This window comes from Rhipicephalus microplus, chromosome 2 (assembly GCF_043290135.1).
Source record: "Rhipicephalus microplus isolate Deutch F79 chromosome 2, USDA_Rmic, whole genome shotgun sequence".
NCBI lineage: Eukaryota > Metazoa > Arthropoda > Arachnida > Ixodida > Ixodidae > Rhipicephalus > Rhipicephalus microplus.
In genome coordinates, this window is record NC_134701.1 from 12,968,837 (window position 1) to 12,992,145 (window position 23,309).

General features: G+C 48.5%; 1 protein-coding gene across 1 annotated transcript in view; it reads left to right on the forward strand.

The window, feature by feature from the left end:
- Positions 1 to 23,309, forward strand: part of LOC142784487 (uncharacterized) — a 443,154-nt gene that overhangs the window by 13,729 nt on the left and 406,116 nt on the right. Inside the window, exon 2 of the mRNA XM_075882881.1 lies at positions 7,647 to 7,912. Within this exon, the coding sequence (XP_075738996.1) occupies positions 7,647 to 7,912 (266 nt within the window). The remainder of the gene's footprint in view (positions 1 to 7,646; positions 7,913 to 23,309) is intronic.

Genomic DNA, 23,309 nt, shown 5'->3' on the forward strand with positions numbered 1-23,309 from the left:
AGCAAGTCGACGAGCTTCTTCGGCGCGACACAAAGTCTACGTGACACTGGCGTTTTCGTTCGTCGAAAAAGAAAGTATGGTGTCGAGGAAACTTTGTGGATGACAAGCATAGAGAAGAAAAAAAGGCGTATAACCCGTGACTTCGTGTTTCGCGGTATGAAAGGCGTATGTACCAAAAGATAATACGGCATCCCAGTTCTTGTGATCCGCTGCGACGTACATTGAAAGCATGTTGATCATGGTACGATTGGTGCGCTCAGTGAGGCCATTGGTCTGAGGGTGGTATGGCGTGGAATGGCGATACTGACACCCACAAAGCGATAGCAACTCTTCGACAACGTTAGCGGTAAACTGTCGGCCGCGATCACTTATCACCACACGAGGGGCCCCGTGACGAAGTATGATCGAGTGTAGAAGAAACCATGACACATCAGATGATGTGGCTGAAGCAACCGCCATCGTTTCAGTACAACGCGTCAGGTAATCCACGCACACAATAACTCAGCGGCGGCCGGTGGTAGACTTGGAGAAAGGGCCCAGTAAATCTATGCCGACTTTTCGAACGTTGATGTCGGTGACTTTGATTTATATGTGGGGTTTAACGTCCCAAAACCACCATTTGACTATGAGAGACGCCGTAGTGGAGGGCTCCGGAAATTTCGACCACCTGGGGTTCTTTAACGTGCACCCAAATCTGAGCACACGGGCCTACAACATTTCCGCCTCCATCGGAAATGCAGCCACTGCAGCCGGGATTTGAACCCACGACCTGCGGGTCAGCAGCCGAGTACCTTAGCCACTAGACGACCGCGGCGGGGCATGTCGGTGACTTAACCGGCTGCAGTGGGCCGGCCAATGGTGGGGTAGGTTGTTTGTGGCGTTGGCAGACATCACAACTTGCGACGTTGTGCTTGGTGGTCTTCCAGAGTCGAGGCCAGTAAAAACGTTGTCAGATACGGTGAAGCGTTCGGGCAAATCCAAGGTGCCAAGACGTGATGTCATCGTGCATGGCTTGAACCGCTAGACGCAGGCATTCTGGCAGGACGAGGAGTAGTGTGGAATTATGGCTGGAGTAATTCTTGCGATATAGTAGGGCGTCATTAATCACGAATGGCGTGGCACGTTTAGAGCTACGAGCCACATCAATCATTGGTTTCAGCGAAAGGTCACGCTGTTGCTCGTGACGGAAGACGTCCAAGTTTGGGAAGTTGGGTGAGATTGCGGCCAGGTAGTTGTCGAAATCATCATCATCAGCGTCCACAGTCGGAGATGGAAGACGAGATAAGCAGTCGGCATCTGCATGACATCGACCGCTCTTGTAGGTCACAGAATAATTATATTCTTGAAGCCGTAAGACCCAGCGAGCCAACCGACCAGCTGGGTCACCTAGTGTGACAAGCCAACAAAGCGAATGATGATCTGTGACGATCTTGAACTGCCGGCCGTACGAATAAGGTCTGAACTTTTGGACGGCGAAAACAACTGCAAGACATTCCAGTTCGGTGACCGTATAATTCCTCTCCGCCTTAGTCAAAGTACGACTTGCATACGCCACGACGTGCTGGTGGCTGTCGGGATATTGAACTAGCACGGCACCAACTCCGATACTACTAGCATCTGTATGCAGTTCCGTGAGTGCCTCGGGGTCGAAATGGCGCTACAGGGGCCCGGAAGTAAGCAAATACTTCAGCTGCTCGAAAGCAGCCTCACACTCAACGGTCCATTGGAATGGGGCGTTTTGCGGAGCAACTCTGTCAGGGGATGAGCAAGCTGGGCGAAGTCTTTGATAAACCGACGAAAATAAGAACACAGGCCCACGAAGCTACGGAGATCCTTCAGAGACGTCGGTTACTTGAAGTCTCGGACAGCGCTGATTTTGTGCGGGTCTGGTCGTATACCGTCCCTGTCAACGAGATATCCAAGCACAAGGCCTTGACGCTCACCAAAATGACACTTCTTTGCGTTTAAAACGAGACCAGCTTGTTTGACGCAATCTATGGTTGCGTCAGACTAGCTTGTCTGACGCAGCCGATGGTTGTGCTCGTGGAATGTATTGCCAAAATAATTACATCATCGAGATAACACATACATATCTCCCATTTGAGACCGCGAAGGATGGAGTCCATGAATCGCTCGAAGGTAGCTGGGGCATTGCATAAGCTGAACGGCATAACGTTGGATTCAAATAACCTATCAGGCGTGACAAAAGCAGTCTTCACTTTGTCAGACGGATGCATTCGTATTTACCAGTATCCAGACCTTAGGTCGACGGACGAAAAGTATGCGGCCGAGTGCAGACAATCAACAGCATCGTCGATGCGTGGTAGTGGATACACGTCTTTCTTTGTGACGGCGTTGAGACAGCGGTAGTCTACACAAAATCGCCAAGAGCGGTCATTCTTTTTTACCAATATAACAGGAGCTTCCCAGGGACAGCTTGACTCTTGAATAACGCCTTTCCGCAGCATGTCGTTGACCTGATCGGCGATCACTTGCCTCTCTGACGGGGATACGCGATAGGATTTCTGGCGTATCGGTGTAGCATCTCCCGTGTTGATGCGGTGGTGCATACGGGATTCGGGCAACATGGAACAACGCTTGTTTCGAGCGAAATCAAAGACTCCCGCGTAGCGTGTAAGTACCTCCTCAAGGACATTCTGCTCGGAAGAAGGCAACGACTTATTTTTCATACGTTTAATCTCGGCTGAGTAGTTGGGCGCAGTCTTACTGATGGCTAGACACTCTGAGACTAATCTGACGTCAATTGTGGCCGTCTTCTCGAACGTTCCCAGTTTGAATCCGGCTGGTGGAACAACAGGCTCTGAGGCTGCGTTGAGCGCCCACAAGCAAGCATGTCTTTCGATGGCTGTAAGGACAGACCGTGGGACCAGCACATTCGTCTTGATGGCGTTTGCATGATCAGGCTCCACAAGTCCAGTGCAGGGTCCTGAGCGGACATGAGAAGAGCATACGGGTACAAACACTGCTGTCCGACCATTGATCGTCACATCTTCAGAAAACGACAGAGCAACGATGGGCAGAGTCGGAAAATTGTCAATTATTTCAGCGGGCGACGTACTTTGCAGAAGAATCTCTCCATTTTGACAGTCAAGCGTAGCGCCGCATTCATGAAGAAGGTCTATCCCTAAAATGACGTCATGAGTTGCGCGAGCCAGTACAGTGAATTCAACTCGGAAATATTGTCCACCAATTGTGAGTACAACTGGACAAATACCAACAGCGCATAACGCCTCGCCTTCAACTCCACGAAAAGTTTCTTGATGATTCCACGCGAACATAACTTTGTGACCCAAGAAACGATGTTTGAAACGAAGGCTCATAACCGAAACAGCAGCACCAGTGTCTACAAGAGCAAGAGTGTCTACACAGTCTATACACACACGCACTTTGTTCATCAACATCACAGCAGAAGGAGGAATTGGCGAAACTGACCGTCCCGCAACCGCACCTCTATCGGTCGCACCAGTTAGTTTCCCAGCTGATGCGGGCAAGGTGACCGACGACGCGGAGACGGCGACCAGCGGGACCGTGTCGGAGGCGGCGTCAGGCTGTGCTCGGAGGCGGGGGACTCGCTGCGAAATTTGTTAGGCCATTGCTGTCAAGGACGGTGGTGGGCCGGGTGAGAGGTCCAGGTTTCGTGCATACGAGGCGGGTGCGTCGACAAACGTGGCGGCACAGGCTTTTCGTACATACGAGCCGGATACGTTGAAAAACGGGGCGGTGCAAGCGGCCGTCTGGGACAGAAGCGCGAAATATGCCCTAGGAGACCACATTTGTAGCAAATGGGGACTTGTCGGCTTACATTAGCTGGAGCAGAGGTGGCAGAAGTACGCGGAGACGGGTCGTGCTCCGCAGGAACATTTTGTGATGACGCATAGTACTCTTCTGGTAGAGGCCTGGTTGACGACGGTCGGAGGTCCGCAGCGGCACGTCGAGATGATGACATCTGGTAATGGCCACGACCTGTTGGGGAAAATGGAATCCGTGGGGTAAAATCTGCAGTTTCTGTGCGTGGTCGGTTTTTGACGTGGCGCTCTGGCATCCAGTAGGGAGGCGGTTCGGGGCACGCGGCGAACGAGCATTGGTGGTGAACGTTACCTGCTTGAAGTCGTACGAGCTCTTCTCGAACTACCCGACGTACGAGGAAGGGAATGTCTTCGCAGGTGGCGACGTCCATACTTGCGACAGTGGAAACATTGTCCAAGCGCCCGAACTTGGGTCGAAATCTCCGGGACTTCAACGCCTCGAATGAGTGACACTGCTGCCTGAAATTCGAAGGAGTGTTCAAGTTTTCTTTTGTTATCAAAAAATTGTACACGTCCTCGGCGATGCCTTTGAAGAAATGACCGACTTTGTTTTCGTCAGACATATTTGCGTTGACAATCCCGCAAAGCCTCAATACTTCTTCAACGTAGGTTGTGCACGTCTGGCCGGGCAATTGAGCCCTACGTGACAGCGTTTGCTCAGCTTTCTTTTTCATGAAACTCGTGTCCCCAAAGCAAGCCTTCAGTTCCTTAACAAATATATCCCAAGTGGGTAGGACATGTTCATGGTTCTCAAAGCAAAGCAAGGCTGTGCCGGCAAGGAAGAATACTACGTTCATGATCTTCGCCGGTGCGCCCCATTCGTAGTAGCGGCTCACTCTGTCGAAGTGTTTTAGCCAAGCGTCCACGTCTTCGTCAGTTTTACCTGAGAGAATTGGTGGCTCAGGTGCCCAGGAGTCTGGTTGTCGAGGTCGACGGCCACCTTGTGCCGTGTCGGTGGCACTGGTGGATGCAGTGGTGTAGTACGACAATGGGATTGCTGTGTCGTCGTTCATGCTGATGTTGTCCGGGGGTAGGCCAGCTAAGCGTCTGCTTCTTCGAAGAACTTCTGCAGCGGGGTCCAGCATTGCAAGTTACCCCGGCACTTCCACCAAAGCTGTTACGGATGTGATAGGTTTATTTACACTGAAAAAAATGTCAGCGCTCTACCGTCACTGCCGAATCACCATCCCTCGAGAGCGTCTGATCTGTTCCTCTTCCTCGCTCTTTCAGTCCGCGTTACAATATGATGTCACAACCTGAAACGGTAAAGAAGCCGCTTATTTGCCCTACGTGGCGCGAAATTGGAATTTTTCCTTATCGCTGACCTGCTTCGTGCCTTTAATATTTCGCAAATGTATTGCGCCCTAATTGTGTCCTAATTGCGCCCTAATTGCATGCGAGAGAGAAAAGAAACAAAAATAACAAAGATTCAGGAAGCAAAGTTGTTTAATTAGCCAAATGACGTAGTTGCGATATGCACGAGTAACTTTGCAGAGGCGATTGCAAGACAACTGTTCAAGAGCAGAATAGCATAATAGTTCGAAAACTCACGGTGCCCATTCGTTGAAAACCACAGCAGCGAGACAGCGGTTTTGAAAATATAGCTTCGGAATCAGTAGAGTACAGCGTCTTGTTGCTTAGCATGTCGCGTTCACAGTCACCAAAGGCGAGAGAACGCCGGCCATGCGCCAGCGAAAGCATTCGGCAGGCACAGGAACAGCTATCTACAAATTTTGTGAGCTAGTTGAGCTATGAAAGGCCAATAAAAATAAGTAAACTTTTGAAGCTACGCATGACACCACCACGAAAAAATGAGCGATGCCACCGAACTGAACACAAGCTCTCATGGCATATTGCCTGGATACGCCTCCAAATCCGTTGGATCATGCTTCCAGACTAGCTGCATGTATCCGTTGTGTCACAATGGGCGCTCAACCACATACCAAAAACGAAAGCTTTGTTAAAGTAATCTAATACTTTGTTATAACAAATTATGGTAATTCTATTCAAATTGAAGGTTTAATTATTTTTTTGCTTTCGCTATTTGTCTCCCCCTAGCCTAGTCGCGCTTCAATAGTCACGCGGTTGCTGATGTCTCTCACAACAGGTTTCAGACCACTTTCCTTCCAGCTTTCGTGACCTATTTAGATTGATCTTGCTGCTTGTGCCCATGTGCGACTGCACCTTTGTCGTGATAAATTTTGATGGCAGCCAGATAGGTTCTGTTGCTATAAATACAAAGGTCTTTTGTACCGACGTCCACCACAGCTCCACTGGCGTATTTCCATCGCGGATATGAGATCGCTGAATTTCTACTAACGGCAAAAAAGAGAACGAGAAGAAAAAAGTCTTGTCGTCTACTATCCCTCATTCCCAAGCGCTCGGGGTCAATCAACTCGGCCACAGACCGTAGCTTACTGTAAGGGTGAGCTATTTATATACATCATTTACTGTTGTTGGTGCTCAGAGTTCCTTCGCTGCAGTGAGTTTTCGTTATACTAGTGAAATGACGTGAAATAAAACTGCGATTCGGCCTATTTGGAACATATCCATCTTGAATGGTTTGCGAAGGCACACGGGGGCACAGACCCCGAAAATGACTCACTCGTTACATAGCGCCTGTTTGTGTTCTCTTCCGTGTCCCCGTGTGCCTGCGCAAACATTTCATGATAGGGTTCTCCAGGTCCGATATGTTTTAAAGATTGTGTCACCAAGCACTGCGATGCGCGCGCGCCTCTCGAGGGCGCGGTTGCTCGTGCGCGCGTACTTGTGATTTGTAACACAGGTGCTTTCACCTTAAGGGCGCGTTGAAGTTAGACAACACAAATTTCATTTTGCTTGCTGCGGCTGTCCCGTTTGCGAAGAAAGCATGCGGTTGACACGCGAAGTAAGAATTGTGACGATTCTTAGTTCGAATTAGTGCTGTGACTGTTTTCTCGGGCGTCCTTTCTCGATCTGCATGCCCACCTGCTTTCCGAATTTCGGGCTGCTTGACCTTCTTTGTATGAAACTAAACATGTTGCTATATCATTCATTCGTTAACCTGTTTGACGAAAGAATGCACAGTGAACCTTCACGTACCTCTGTGCATACACGTTTAACTTTCGTGGTATTCTGGTTCCTATGACAATGGAATCAGCCGTACTCTTTTCTTTTGTAATTTCATTCCACCCAGAAACATTGCGCAGACCACACCACAGTAGTAGGGAAGCGTCGCGATATTTTTACATCCTTGATTGCGTGCAGGACTCGATTAGTGAAGCTTTTTGTAGCTCTTACGCGTGATACAGTGGCGATGCTGTAAGGTTTAGTGCCAGGGATAAAAAACCACGCTTTCGGTATACGATCAGATTATTCGACAGCTGCGTGCGCTGACGTTGTAGTAGTTGTATTGTCGTTATTTTAGCGGGCAAAATATTCCTAATATAGTTTCATCTTTGCGATTGTTTTGTTAACTGACAGAAGCATAAGGGACACTAGCAAAATATGAATAAAGAAGCAAAACGCAGACTGTTGCAGAAGGGCGCACGATTTTGAGAAGTAGCCTTACAAAGTTATCCTATTATTCCCAACTTGGTTCCTCGTGTTTTCACTTTCTCTACGATATTTTATGCAAAGCACACTTTTTAGATGGCACTACAGACTGAACGTCCAAGCCTAAGTTTCACCACACTTGTGGTAGTATTGTTGTCTCCGGTATGTTACGTCCGTCCACTAGCAACGTGGCCACGTTTTGCATACTTTGTGCCTCTACTTTACAACAGAAATATACCGGAATGCGCTCTGTGTAATTGTGTGCATTCTTATCCTTCACCTTAGGATGGAAGACATTATCAACGATGATGACTCCACATCCTGGGGAGGAGTTGCAGATGGCGAAAACGACCAATTCATGGGTGGTATTCATGCAGATTTCCTCAATTCAATGGCGACAATCCCACGCGCACTGGCACGAGGAGAGAACATGATAGACAGGTCCTTCAATTCGTCTGAGTACCTTGACAGGCACCTCATGTTTCTTCGTAAAAGGCGCCAAGGTCCACCGCCAGGTCCTCCGTCGTCGGTCGGCCGGCCTGCGGGACCAGGTGAGCTTGATGCATGTGTTGACGCGTTGGACGTATATGCTTCAGTACGACGAACAGCACGCCTTGGGCTGTACGGCGCTGCTGTTAAACAAATGCACATATATGCTTGCAACCTACTCAGTCCGCAATCTAACTTCACATCTCCTGCTACACCGTCATTGGCGCTACGCACAAAAACGCATCGCATTCTGCCAGCGATCCGTCCACAGCAACGGTCGGGCATCATACAGCTGTGTTCGACCGACTTAATTGTTTGAGCAAGTATGTTCACGAGTCACACAGGCACGTCTGGTCTAGACAGTTTTTATCAATATCAACATCCCGCGGCTGTCATGTGTTGATACATAACCGTGAAAAACACTCCGTATTTTAGAATCGGCATCCACACTGTAGTCACATGAACAATTGGTATCTTTGTATTGTTAGGATAATGGCACCAAATCTCCCTTAATAGTCATTCATTGAAAAAATTTCTGAGAGATCTTTCCAATTTTCGCTGACATTTTGTACTTCTTAATGGACCACTAATAATTAATTGTACTTCGTAATTGACCACTATTATTTAATTGCCATGTTCCTTTACTCAAGTTTTGTTATCGCCCCAATACTCTACGCAATTTTCAGCGCAAACCGCGCCTGCAGTTTTCTAGAAGCTTCAGGACTGTAGTAGATCACTTCGATAAGATTACGCCAACTGTAAGAGATGACGCCTGTAATAAGATGACACCAATCTGTACAGTTCGCGGATCCGCGAACTGTACAGATTATGCTGGAACCTACGTCACCACTAGCGATAACGCTAGAACATTTGATGGCCGAGGGAGAGAGAGAGAGAGAGATTAACTTTACTTAAACATATCCTGAGGAGGCTGAGAAAGGGTCTTTCCATTCCTTAATTCAACCTGGAGGCTCCGCCCAGGATGGCGCTGGCAGCCGAAGGCTTGTAGCGATGTTCCGAGCCCTCTGGAATACCTGTAGCTGCTGCTTGTATTCGTTGCTCTTGAGGGCTTCCTGCCAAGCCTCTTGGGTATTTAGTTGTGCTGCGCTGTGGGTAAGGCATAGCCAAAGCATGTGTTCGAAATTGCACTAGGGATGGTTGCAAAGTGAGCACGTGGGTGGTGTGTCGGGGTCCACTCTGTGTAAGGTGGATGGTTTTAAGTACGTACGTGGTTGAAATCTTCTTAGAGTTGGAGCTTGTGCGTTATTAAGTTTTGGGTTCGGTTCTGAGAAGGCACGTCTTTGTCGACGGTAATGTGAAGTGATCTCGTGGTATGTGAGTGCTTTGTCCTGGCTGCAGAGATTCTCGTACCACTCACTCGTCGAGGAGTCGTCGTCCGCGGCGCGGCGTGTGAGCTCACGCGCCAGGCGGTTGACCTCTTGGTAGGGATTGCAGTGGTCGAGTCCCGGTAACTGTCCTTTGTGGGCTGGGAACCGGGATACGTAGATTTGAGCTTTCTCTAATTTAATAAGGGTTTTTTTGCTCTCATACTTTCTTATTGCGTTGATGGTGAGTTTTCCAGTGCTTCTAGCTACTAGGCCAGCCGCGAATGTTCGTACCGCCCTCTTTGAGTCTGTGTATATTGCGGAGTATACGCTTGGCAGCTCTGCAAGGCTAGCGCGATCGCCATTTCTTCTGCTTCGTTGACATGTCTTGTTTGGACGGTTGCCGCGTTTACGATGTTTTCGTGTATATCAATGACCTCTATGGCAAATGCCTCCCTGCCGTAGTAGCGGTCGGTATCTGCATATAGCGCGTGCGTGTTGTGTTTTTTTGCCTTGTTTATGAGCGCTCTCGCTCTGTCCTTCCTTCGTCCTTTGTTGAACGTTGGGTGAACGTTGCAAGGGATTGGCTCAACCATAATGTGTTTACTCACGTCATTATGAAGTCGGGTTCTTTTCTCTGGTTGAAAATTGGCAAATGTCTGCGTCTCGTAGAATGAGAGGGCCTGCCAGCGTCAACGACAGACGTGTGATCTATGCTACTCTCTGAGCCTCAAAAATTTCTTCGGCTGTGTTGTGCAGACCAAGTTGCTCAAGTTTCTCGTTTCTTGTGCTATTGGGCTAGCCGAGTGCTGTTTTCAGTCCCTTGCGGAGCATGGAGTCGACCTTTTTGATTTCAGCCTTCGTAAGTTTCAGAAACAGGAACGCATATGCTACGTGACTAACGAGAAAGGCGTGATACGCCTTCATGGTGTTGTCTTCTAGGAGGCCTGCTCTCTCGTTGGCGATTCGAGCAATGCCTCTTTCAAAATTGTTCGTGCTTTACTCGGCTGCTGACCCGCAGGGCGCGGGTTCGAATCCCGGCTGCGGCGGCTGCATTTCCGATGGAGGCGGAAATGTTGTAGGCCCGTGTGCTCAGATTTGGGTGCACGTTAAAGAACCCCAGGTGGTCTAAATTTCCGGAGCCCTCCACTACGGCGTCTCTCATATTCATATAGTGGTTTTGGGACGTTAAACCCCACATATTAATCAATCAAATTGTTCGCGCTTTTTCAAGGTACTTGAGTGCTTTCTTGTTGTGGCCCTCCTTGGCGCTTAACGTAAGCCCTAGTACCTTAACTGTACATACTTGTGGTATCGTTTGGTTGTTCTCAGCTTTGAGCAATACATCCTGTTCCTCTTCGCCCGAATTTCATCGAGGGTGAAAGAGCGTTAGAGTAGATTTTATGGGGGAGAGTGCGAGTCCAGTTGGCTTAAGAAATTTTTCGGTTGTAGTCAGTGCTTGTTGAAGGAATTCTTTCCAAGGCACCATATGAGTGGCCACATACCCATATGGTAATATCATCCACGTATATGGCATGGTGCACGGATGGAATTTAAGTAAGCTTCTACGACAACCTGTGCATCGCCACATTACAGGTCAATGGCGAGAGCACTGACCCTTGTGAGGTGCCGATATTTCCGAGTCGTTCGGGCTCGCCGCATTGCTCTCCTATGCGTATGGTGGCGGCTCTGTTCGCCGGAAAGGCTTTATAGTAGTTGTAGAATTTCTCGTCTAAGTTCATGTGCAATATTTCACCCAGTATGTGTTCAAGTTTTATGGTGTCAAAGACCTTGGCCAGGTCCAGGGCTAACATGGCTTTGGGCGTGTGGAGGAGCCCGCAACATATGTGTTCTCTTAACATCAACATGGCATGCTGTGTGGACAGTGCCCTGTAGAAACCAATAATGTTGTGTCGAAAGAGCCCATTGGTCTCAATGTGGTCCGTGATACGGTGTAGTATTGCATGCTCAGCTACTTTTTCATCGCAAGATGTGAGTGATATGAGCCTTAAGTTATCGATGCTCAGCGGTTTTCCGCGTTTCGGGATGAGCTAAACTTTGGCACTACGCCATTCTTGTGGTCCGGTACCCGTTTCCCCTGCCTCAATTATCTTCTTACTAATGATTACGGTTGCTTTATCGGCTAAGCTCTGTAGCAGTTAATTGTCGATGTCATCTGGCCCTGGCGCCGATCTGCCATTGAGTTGCTGTAGAGCATACCGCATTTCAGCTTCGCTGAATCGTTCGTATAGCTTTTCTCGCGGTCGACGTCCATATGAGGGATTTTGGTTTTCCCAGGCTACTTCTTTGCTTGCCAGTGGGATATATTTTCGGCCTAGCATTTTTATGAAAAGCTTTGAATCCACCGCTATCCTGGGCGTGCTTGTGCACCAATTGTTCGACTTGCAGCTGGGTGCTGCCTCTGGTAGGTTTGTCGCTGTCCGGAATAAGGTGTTTGAGCAGCCCCAAATTGTTTCCCCTCCGCATTTTCGCATCTGCTTCGTCACATGTGTTGTTCCACTCTAGGCTCAGAGCGTTTCGGCGTGAGATTCGGTTTCGTGGCCAAGGTCAGCGATTTTTGTGCGAAAGTGTCGGTTGAGCGTGTTTTTACGCCACGCTTCCTTTAGGTCATGCTTTTTCTGCAGCAAACTGGCCAGGTGAGAGTCCATGGCCTGGATGGATTCATCAGTCTCGACTTCTTTGGTGGCCTCATTCGCTGCCATTTTTAATTCATTTAGGAGGGCTTCATATGATAGTTCTGTACTACCCTTCTGCTCCCTTATTTTACGGAACTGGTCCCAGTCTGTAATTTTGAATTTTCTTGGCGCTTTCACCTCGTTCCCAACACTAATTTCTAGGATGCAGTGATCGCTACCCAGGTCCTTGGCGAGGTTATCCCAGGTAGCTCTGACGTTCTTGGTGAAGGTTAAGTCCGGCATTTTGTCCCACTGTAACGAATTACTTCTTTTAGAAAGGAGAGCAAGGTTGTTTTAAGCTGCAGGCCTAGCACATTCGCGCTTTCTGCTAACTTCGTGCCTTTGCCTTCACTTTTTAAGTATCCCCACTCGGTGCTCCTGGCGTTAAAATTGCCCGCTACTATGAGCAGATTGTCACCTATCATTTTTACCGCCGAGGTAAGCAGTCTGTTTAAAGCTATTTAAACAATCGTCAACAGTTCGTACGTATTCAGGATGTTTCGTCTAGTTACCTAACGCTTCAACGAGGTTTCCCTCAGGGCTCTAAGCTAGGTCCGTTATTATTCATAATTTTCGTAAATGATATAGTTAATATACTTGATTCCCCAGAATTAATAATGTACGCCGACGACACCAATCTATTTTTTAAAATCACGGGACCTGAATGAATTAGAATACAGCGTGAATCACTACCTTGTATCACTAGCTTGCTGAATGAATCGAAATAAAGTGCATTTAAACGCTGAAAAACAAAATACATTATATTCAGGTCACGCAATACACCCATCGATAACGAAATAACCATTACTTATGCAGGAATGAAACTGCAGCAAGTGACATACCAGAAGTTTCTTGGAGTGACGTTTAATGAAGAGTTAGGCTGGAACGCGCATATTAGCCAACTATGTGTAGACTTATCAAAAAGCATTGGTATTATGTACAGAATTTCAAATATGATTCCCCTATGGCTGAAACAACAGCTATACAATTGCCTTTTTTTATTCTAAGCTGTGCTATGGAACTCTGTTGTGGGGAACAACTACCAAATCTAACTACAAGAAAAATTGAATTGAATTCAAGTATGAACCAACTAGTCTGCAAAAAAGTATAACTACAAGAAACTTGTACTTCTACAAAAAAGGGTTCTCCGCATATAATGCAAACATCAAGGTAACTACGCAAACTTGAGGACAGCACCTTTATTTCAAAGATATCATATGCTTCGTGCCGATCAAGTCTATTATATGAAAATATTGCAAATCATATACAGCAGAAAACTGTATGAGCCCAACGAAGGAACTAGACAACACACTTATCCAATCCGCCAAATCTTACGCCGTCCACAACGAACAAGAACAAATTATGGTAAACAAACTTTTACCCATCAAACAACTTGCATATTAAACAAATTAGAACATAAGCTTAATTTTGACTGTACAGAAAAAGCATTTAAGGTACAAGTTAAAGAAGTGCTAATGCAGGAGAACATACTTTTTGATAGATCCTAAAAAATACTGATGTTAGCAATGGTAGTTGTCGGGCGATGGAAATCTTGTACTGCATGTAGTTTATTAACTATAAAGTATAATGTTATGTATCACATGTCACTAATGTTCTAATCTGATTCCTTCCTGAGTGATTCTTATTTAAGTATGTTATGTAGTAAGTATGTTACAAGATTTGTATAATCAGTCAGATTCATTGTAACAAGATATTTTTGTCAGCTATTCTTTGCTCTGTTGCTTCTTTTGTTCATGAAGGTCTGGATGCCGCGAAAGCTGTTTTTTATTTTTATTTTTTTATATGTACGAACGGTGTACAAGTGTGTTGGGTCCTCTGTCAGGCTAAATGCCTTTAGTCCCAACATACTTTTGTTTCTTGTGTGTTGTACAAGAAAACAATAAAACAAATTTTGAAAAATGAATTGAATTGAATTGAAATCTCTTTTCTTATCTGATGGAGTACTGTAAACATTGAGCACAAAGATGCTTCTTTTAACAGCCCTGTGTGGTAAGATTTCCACCAGGACCGTTTCCAGGCCTTTTTTTTGTATACGGGGGCGTCCCTTTCGGCGAACATTATGTCCTTCCGCATGAAGGTAGCCACTCCTAGCGTCTTGTTCTGCTCGGGGTGCAGGGTCGGCCTGGCCACCCTGTGCCCCTGTATGCCAATGCCTTTCGCAGTTTTGCTTTCTCCACATTTCTGTAGCAATATTACATGCGGCTTTTTTTTACAGGCTAGCAATAGCTGTGTTAGTGGTGCTTTGCGTTGCTGAAGTGAGTTACAGTTCCACTGCCAGATTTTAATCTCGTCACGGTCAGCGGCCATTTTGGTTTTGTAGCTTGTGTGCGTCGCGGCTCGTTACCTCTGCAAGATTTCGTGCTTTGACTGGTCGGACTTTAGCTCTAGAAATAATGCTCGGCACGCTTGCCGCAACCGCTGGTTTGTCCGCGCTTAGGTTCTGAGGAGCAGCCGCCGCAGATGGGTTGACTACCATCTTCTCCAGAGTCACGAACTTCTGGTCCGCTTTGTCAGTGTAAGTCTTAAAGGTTTCCATAAACTTGGCAAGCGTGTTCGCCAACGTATCGATTTTGTCGGTGAGTTTAGTTATTGTGGACTCCGCGTTTGTCAGTGGGGCTTCTTCATTGCTCAAGACCATCTCGATCTCCTCCGTCGTGTCGCTGTCACTGTCTACGGCTTTGCGTTTGTGTGTGTTGTCGATCGTTTGTTGTAAGCGTGTTGTTGGTAGTGCAGGTGAGCTCGACAGGTAAATTCCGCGGCCGCTCTCTATTCTAACTATTGAGTTCCGGAGCTCTTCCAGCTCCTTCTTGAGGACCCTGTTTTCTTCTTCAAGCGCTAGAATGCGAGAATAGGGAGCATGCTCTGGCTGTGCCTTGCCTTTGGGTGGGCTACTTATGCTTCGTGATGCACCTTCAACCTTGCTGGCCCAGGAGCTATTCTTCGGCTGCTTCTGCTGCGTGGCTGCTGGTCTCGTTTTCAATCGGGATCTGGAGCATTCCCGAGATGACAGGTGGTTGTCGGATGCCGACAGGGTCGAGAGGCGCCCTTTGGAACGAGAACGCCCTCTAAATTGAAAACGCCCTCTGGATCGGGAACGCCCTCTGGATCGGGATCTCCCCCTGGATGGAGAACGGTGATTGACGCTCGAGGCGTTCTCCCGTCCCGGCACCTGGTTCTGGCAGCGTTCCTTGAATTTGACAGATGGTGGTGCGTCTTGACATTGTTGTGCTTGTCACTCTTGCTTTCTGTGTTTTCTTCTCCTTCTCACTATGTATCGAATGTGGAAGCGTCTTTTGCATTCGCGATCTTCTGTAGAATGATTGTCATTGCACAGCTTGCATTTCGGCTCGCAGTAATGCACGCCGTCTCTTGTAGCGTTTCACCGCAGTTGTGACATTTCTTGCTCTTGGCGTTTGTGTGCCGGCAAACATGGGCGCGATGGCCGACTCCTCCGCACCTTCTGCAAACATCGACTTGTCGCTTGTAAAGCGAGCAGGGAACCATGGCGGTTCCGCATATCAATGTGCTCGGAACGCGCAACCCGTCAAATAGGATTGCTACGACCTTGGTCTTTTTAATGCGTCTTGCCTCAATGGCAGTGGGATTCCGGTCGTGCACAATCAGGCGTTTGAGCGTTGCGTTATCCAGGGAGAGGTTAACGTTCTTGATGACGCCCTTGCATGTGTAACGTAAGTAGGTAGTGACTGAAGGTAGAGGCTGAGAAGGAAGAAGTGCAGAATGAAATAAACATGGCGTATGAGCCAGGCTGCTTACGTGGCCAAGCAAGCAAGCAAGCCAGGCCACGTCGCCCATTCATCATAGCGCCACACACGAGTCGACAGGACGGAGACCTGCCTGCCCCTTCATCAGTCGCTCAGCATCGACGCAGTTCTACGCAAGACACCCGGACCACACATGGACAACCGTGCAAGCACCTAGCATTACGCATCGACCAGAATCATGTCAGAAGCATCTACTGACCTTCCCATCCCCAAGTACACCGAAGCAGTGGACGATGGACCCGTAAAAGACTGGTTTGAACTGTTCGAGCTCCACGCTACCACTGCATCATGGTCGGAACGGGAGATGGTCATCAATTTTACTGACTACATCTCCGGTGAGGCATTTAAGTTTTACCTCACTTACATCTTTGAAAATGACGAGTCTTGGCAAAAGATAAAAGAAAAAATGACCACTCGTTTTAGCGACTATGGCCAAGACCTACTTATTGCCAACCATCTGAAGAAAACCCGACACTATCGTTCATTCCCTAAGCAATCATTGAGCATTCGAAAGCCCAATGTGAATCGACAACTGCCACAAGACGAAGTCACACATGAGCTTACTTACAGAAGACCATGCGTATTCTGGGAAAAACCCAACCATCAAGCGCACTTCCCGTCTGCAGGAAGGTAGGAATTTTCAAAGTCCTCGCTCCAGCTTATGACACGAGGCGTTGCTCACCCACCTGATTGCCTTCATCCTTCGTCTCGCATACGTGATCTACCAGGCGGTTTTTCATCACGCGGCTATTCAGGTGCTCCTATCACTCACCATTTCCCTAATAAAGACGCCGCGATCACGGTAGATCACCTGACGCTTCACGAAAATACCCGGTCAAGCCATGCTCTTTCAGGACGGGTTCATTCATTACCGTCCGGTGCACACACCTTTGACAGTCGAAACAAAGCACAAGGCTCAGACGTATTGAACATCACACGCTGTCAGGCGCAAGAGCTCTTCGTAGTGAACAGTGCATAAGAAGCTTCTAAAGAGCTGTCTCTCAACCCTGAAGCATTATCTTCACTGCCCGAACAGAATTACAACAGCCCACAGACTACCAGCTGCCGACTAGACACCAGATCAAGTTCTCAAGAAAACCAGCCTGATGTTCAAGAATGGCTCCCACCGCAACGCGTTCCACAGCAACATCAGCAACGCCAACAAAAACAACAAGGAGAACCCCAAAAACTAGAACGGCCACATTAACAGGGACAACGAAGAACTAAAGCTACATCGCAAGCATACTTGCGGCCTAAAGAATGTCGTGAACAACGATCACAAAAGAAAAGACTGATTCCGAATCTGAGCCAGCTTAGAAAGAAAATCCAAGGAACTTTTCTGCAGCAGCTATCAAGATTGCGCGTTCGCTCTGAACATCTGCGTTATCACCATAGAAAACTCCCTAAAAGCCACAAAACAACCGTTTGTGCTCTGCAGGAACACAAGCAGTGCCTAATCAGCCACGATCAACGGGTGCGCAAACTGCATGCAAGGCGTTTGTATGACCCACGACGAAAAATGCGACGCCTACGAAACATTCATTCCTGCAAATCGTTGCAACCTCGTTCGTTTTTTGCAAGAATACCGGCTGTATCTCCGTCTGTTTCCACGCTCAAAGCATGTTTATGTTGTCCGGAGCATAACAGCCAGCCTCGCTCAACGGAGCTGCACTTGATAACCCCGGATTGCTGCCCTCTCTTGTGAAGACTATGTGCCATCTTAGGGAACTTTAATGTGATGTGCAACTACGGCCCATTTCGAAGATTTTTTTTTGCGTTCTAGCACTGCTCATTCATTATGCATTGTATTATACAACATGCGCATTCTTTCGGGGGGAGGGGGAATCGTGTAACGTAAGTAGGTAGTGACTGAAGGTAGAGGCTGAGAAGGAAGAAGTGCAGAATGGAATAAACATGGCGTATGAGCCATGCCACGTCGCCCATTCATCATAGCGTCACACATGTATTATTAGGCGCGGCCACATATGTGGCAACTTCGAATGAGCCTTGGTTTGTGTGCAGTTTCTGCACGTTCCCTTAAGATGTAGCAATATTTCTGTGGGGCGTAGAAATAACGATGATGTTTTACATATTGTTGGGGCAGATCATGTCCTTCTATGCTTGTTCGTCGGTGATCTGGGCGGCCATGATGACGGCTCTCGCCAGCAGAAGGAGGTCGACTCTGGCTACGTCCAAGCCTCCTCTTGGTTTCATGATTACCCTTATCTGGTCCTTAGGTAGGCGGGATAGGCGGGAAGTGGATACCACACGGTGTAGTGCCGATTGACTCTTTTTGATGCACCTGGGGGGCTCCGGTTGGCTGTTGTGCTCGACCGTCCCAGCGGCCAGCTCCTCGTTCGGCGAAGTCGTCTGTATTCGGTGTCTCATGGCGGTGGTTCATCCTGGCTCGTCGAAGATCTCCGCGCTTACTTCTATTCCCTCCACGGTTATGGTAGAAGGCATTTTCAGTGCCTGGTTGTCAGCTGCGACGTACAGAGGATGATCCAGCAGCTGCTGCGTCTGGCCGAGCCCTTGGCTACGTCTAACGGCCGTACTCCTCGCCAACCCTAGGCGTGGTTAGGGTTAGCGGGGACGCTCACCGCATCGCAACAATAAAGTCCAAAAAGATGTTTAAGAGTTCACTCACCACCAACATTGGCGTCTCCACTGAAACCGCAGAGCTTGCTTGTTAGAATAAGCACTTATTCCATGTGATCTTGGAGCATAAAAACGACCGAAAACATTTAGAAAAGCGGGAGCCGACGTTGTCACGTGCGCGCTCCATGACGCCGCCTAGCCTGACCACATTCGATGGCAAGTGTATTATTGCCGACGCGCTTCGCCACTTGTCAGTTGGTCGACGGTCGACGTTGCATGCACCGCTATCAGTGCAAGTGTGCTACCGTAACCCGACTTTCCGTTTATTAGGCACAGGTTCGCCCAAATAAAGTTTGATCTGACGATTCCCAACTTTCCGTTTAGCGGGCACAGGTCCGCCCAAATAAAGTTTGATCTGACCATTCCATCTCCTTCCTTCAATCACGTCACGACCCTATGGCATTTGGTGGAGGTGCTGTTTTGTTCATGTACCGGACACCCCCGTTGAGCCGTGAACCCAGCCCCCATCGTGGAGAAGACACCAATGCAAACCAGGAGCTGCAAAAAAGCAGCTGACAGCAAGGTCTAGCACCGGAGCACGGGCCTCTACAAGACAAGGCGCGGAAGACCAAGGCCATGACCTCTACTGTGGCGACAATGACAACCGCAGCGTCCCAGCCCGCGATCATCATGCATCTACCCAGGGAACCAAAAACTTTCCATGGGTCATCGTTCCAAGACCCGTAGACCTGGCTAGAGACATACGACCGCGTGGCTGCCCTCAACCACTGCGACACTGAAGAAAAGCTCCGTCGTGTGTACTTCTACCTGTAAGACACCACAAGGACATGGCTCGAAAATCGAGAGTCTGCGCGTCAAACATGTTCAGTTCAGTTCAGTTTTATTTCCTTAAAGGCCCCCATTCAGGGGGTGTTACATAAGGGGTGGGATTACAATTCAAAACAGCGGAGATTCAATTAACATTGCAAACAAACAGTTAAAATTGAATTAACATGGCAGATGATCGGTGAGGCGTTCCAGGAAGGTAGATGATGAGGCAATTGTGACAATGTCGTAGGGCAGGCCGTTCCAGTCTGAAGCTGCTCTGAGGAAAAACGAAGCAGCAAACGTAGTGGTGCGTGATGGCGGGCGGGCAACTTGAAGTGAATGACTGGTGCGGTGGGAAATGCGTGAGGCGGCTGTTATATAAGGGGCTTGATTGAGTGAAGAATAAAAAAACTTATGATAAAGGGTTAGGCTAGCAATGCGGCGACGATAAGAAAGGAGTGATAGGCCAGATTCATGTTTCAATGGTGAAATGCTGATGTCATATGAATATGAGGAATGGATGAAACGGGTGGCCCGATTTTGAACACCTTCCAAGGCAGTGATTAGGTATGCTTGATGGGGGCTCCAGATGGCAGATTCGTATTCTAATTTTGGTCTTATAAGCGATTTATACGCGAGTAATTTAACATGTGGTGGGGAAAGGCGAAGGTGGCGTTTAAGAAAACCCAGTGTTTTGTTCGATGCTGAAATGATGTTTGTAATATGGGCGCGCCATGATAAATTAGAACAAAGGGTGACTCCTAGATATTTATACGATTCTACTAATTCGATACATGATTTAGAAATAGAATACTGAAAGCGAGAGGGATTGTGACGACGAGAGAAGGACAAGAGTTTGCATTTAGTGGGGTTGAGAGTCATTAGCCAAATATTACACCAGTTTATTATATTGTTAAGGTTGCTCTGAAGGATGTGATGGTCATGACAATTAGTAATAGTATGATAGATTACGCAATCGTCAGCGAACATGCGAATGTTACAGGAAACATGCAATGGTAAGTCATTAATATATATTAGGAATAGGAGAGGACCGAAACATGGGATGTCTTGCGTGGAGCACTCCTGCAAACTTTCGCGAGTGTCGCTCGCAAGGAGGGGGCCGCTGCTTTACTAGAAAAAATTACAGAAAAAATTACCCGCCTATTCCGTCAGGCTGACCCAGACACGCCTGAGGAGAATAAAGTCTGTTTCCTCATGCGAGGGGTGAAACAGGAGCTCTTCGCGGGACTGATGAGAAATCCACAGTCCAAGAATTGGTACCAGAGGCGACCACTATCGAAAAGACCCTGGACATGCGCACCAGGCAGTATAATCATCGCCTGACTCCCGACTGCGCTGCGGCTCAAGCCATTGACTCTGAAGACCTGCGTGAAACAATCCGAGCGATCATGCGGGAAAAGCTGCGCAAGCTGTTGCCTTCAGCGCAGCCTCAAATGTATTCGATCACCGACAACGTTTGAGAGGAAGTACGGCAATCGCTTCTAATTCCCCAAGGACCGCGGCCCGAACCAGAAGGTATGAGCTACGCCACTGCAGTGCGCTACAACGCTCCTCCCCGTCCATGCCAAAACTCGACCCCATCGCACTTCCGTCGCCAAACGCCACCGTCGCCACCACAACCGCTGCCATTCTACCGTTCGCCAGCGGGCCAGCGCAGTGCGCCGAGGAAAACGGACGTTTGGTGTGCACCTGACAGCCACCCGCCCGCTCTGCTACCACTTCGGCGAGGCTGGGCACACCTACTGCCGTTGCCAGTACCGACAGATGAGACTACGTGGCTTTGCTGTCGATGCACCACGTCAGCAGCCAGGGGAACGGCCACCTGACATCGCCGACTACCTGACAGGCACTCAATGGACACGACGAAGTCCTTCCCGTTCACCGTCGCCCAGCCACCGCATGTCACCGCACCACCAGCAGTACTCTGGCCCAACGTGTGGCCGGTCTCCCACCGTATCCGGGAAACTAAGGGCAGCAACCAATGGCGGTGCAGTTGCTGTGCGACGAACTACCGAAGATCCTCCGACGACTACGACGCCGCGACTGAGCTTTCCGAACACGACGCCAACAAGGCAAAGTCCTCACGATGAAACCTCACTTACCGAAGGTGTCCTGATGACGCAACATGGAAACAGCGGAACAAGCCGACGCAGTCGTGACTCGACGTTATGCCCTAACTATAACGCAAGACGGCGAACTAGCGACATTGACGCTCTTATCGATGGCCACAGTGTGACCACTCTCGTCGATACTGGAGCCGACTATTCCGTCATCAGGTCGTTCGGCGCAAGGTTGAAGAAAGTTAGGACACCTCGGGAAGGCCCCGAAATCCCCACAGCCAGAGGTCATCTCGTAACCCCGACAGGAATGTGCACAGCGAGAGTCATCATTAACAGCCGTATTTATCTTGCAGGCTTCATAGTCCTACAACGTTGCTCGAGAGATGTCATCCTTGGCATGAACTTCTTATGCCTCCATAGTGCAGTCATCAACCTAATAATGAAGTCGATAATATTATCCGCAGAAGAAGCACTACCGCCACGCACGTCGACAGAAATCCACGCCTTGAATGTGCTGGAAAAGAAGTCACCATTCCGCCTCGCTCCAGCGTCATTATTTCAGTCGGCGCTCCTAAATCACCTGACTATGAAGGCGTCGTTTCAACATCTGTTGGTCACCCGCGACGTTTGCGCCGCAAGAGGAATTGCAGAGCTGCGGGAAGGCAAGACAAAAGTTATGCTAACGAATTTTAGCAAAGAGTACACACATATGAGCAAAGGAACGACGGTCGCATACATCGAAGAAATTGTGGAAGCCACCAGTGCTTTCACCCCCGTCGATTCTGCAAAACCTGCTTAGAAAAACCAAGTCCCCGAGTCCCTGAGCTTTCGGCGTCAATCCCAGCCTTCCGAACCATAAGCAAAAACAGCTCAAGACCCTGCTCCTGCCATACGAGCATTGCTTTTCGTCATCACGAAACATTCTGCAGACGCCAATCACGAAACATCGCATAATAAACGAGCAAAATGCCAGACCACTCCAACAGAGTCCGTACAGGGTTTTGACGTAAGAAGCAAGGCTATGAAAAGACAGGTTGATGAAGTATTTTAGGATGACATCACCCAGCCGTCCAAGAGTCCATGGGCGTCCGCCGTAGTGTTAGTGAAGAAGAAGGATGGAACCCTACGTTTCTGTGTTGATTATCGCCACCTGAACAAAATCACAAGAAAGGACGTGTATCCTCTCTCACGAATACACGTCGCACTTGATCGGCTGCATAGCGCCAAGTACTTTTCGTCAATGGACCTCAACACTGGCTATTGGCAAATCGAAGTGGACGAAAGAGACCGAGAGAAGATGGCGTTTATAACACTGGACAGCCTCTTCGAGTTTAAGGTGTTGCCCTTCGGTCTTTGCTCAAGGCCTGCCACTTTTCAATGCGTTATGAATACAGTTCTGGCAGGATTGAAGTGGCAAACATGCCTTGTGTACTTGGGCGACGTCGTCGTGCTTTCCTCTAGTTTCGACGAGCATCTTCGGTGCCTTCAAGCTCTACTTATTTCCATCAAGACATCTGGACTCACACCGAAGCCAGAAAAGTGCAGATTTGGTTACGAGGAGCTCTTATTCTTCGGGCACGTGATTAGCAATCTGGAGTTCGTCGCCATCCACGGAAAACAGCCGCCATTGGTGACTTCCCGCTGCCCACTGACAAGAAGGCATGGCGCCGATTTCTGGGCCTGTGCGTCTATTATAGGCTGTTTATGAAAAACTTCGCCCGTATCAGCGATCCACTCACTAACGTTACCAAGGCCAACGTGGAGTTCAAGTGCGAAACGCCACAAGAACACGCTTTACAAGAGCTTAAACATCGCCTTCGGACGCCCCTGATACTTGCCTTTTTCGACGAATTCGCTGCGACAAAAAGTGCACTGACGCAAGCAGCGTAGGTGTCAGCGCTGTTCTTGTGCAGATGGCTGACGGACTGGAAAAGGTTATTGGTTACGCCAGCCGATCGCTATCCAAAGCAGAAGCCGATCATTCCACAACAGAAAAGGAGTGCCTAGCCATCATCTGGGCTACGTCGAAATTTTGCCCCTACCTCTACGGCAGGCCTTTCAAAATTGTGAACGACCACCACGCCTTGTGTTGGCTAGCTACCTTGAAGGACCCTTCAGATCGCCTCGC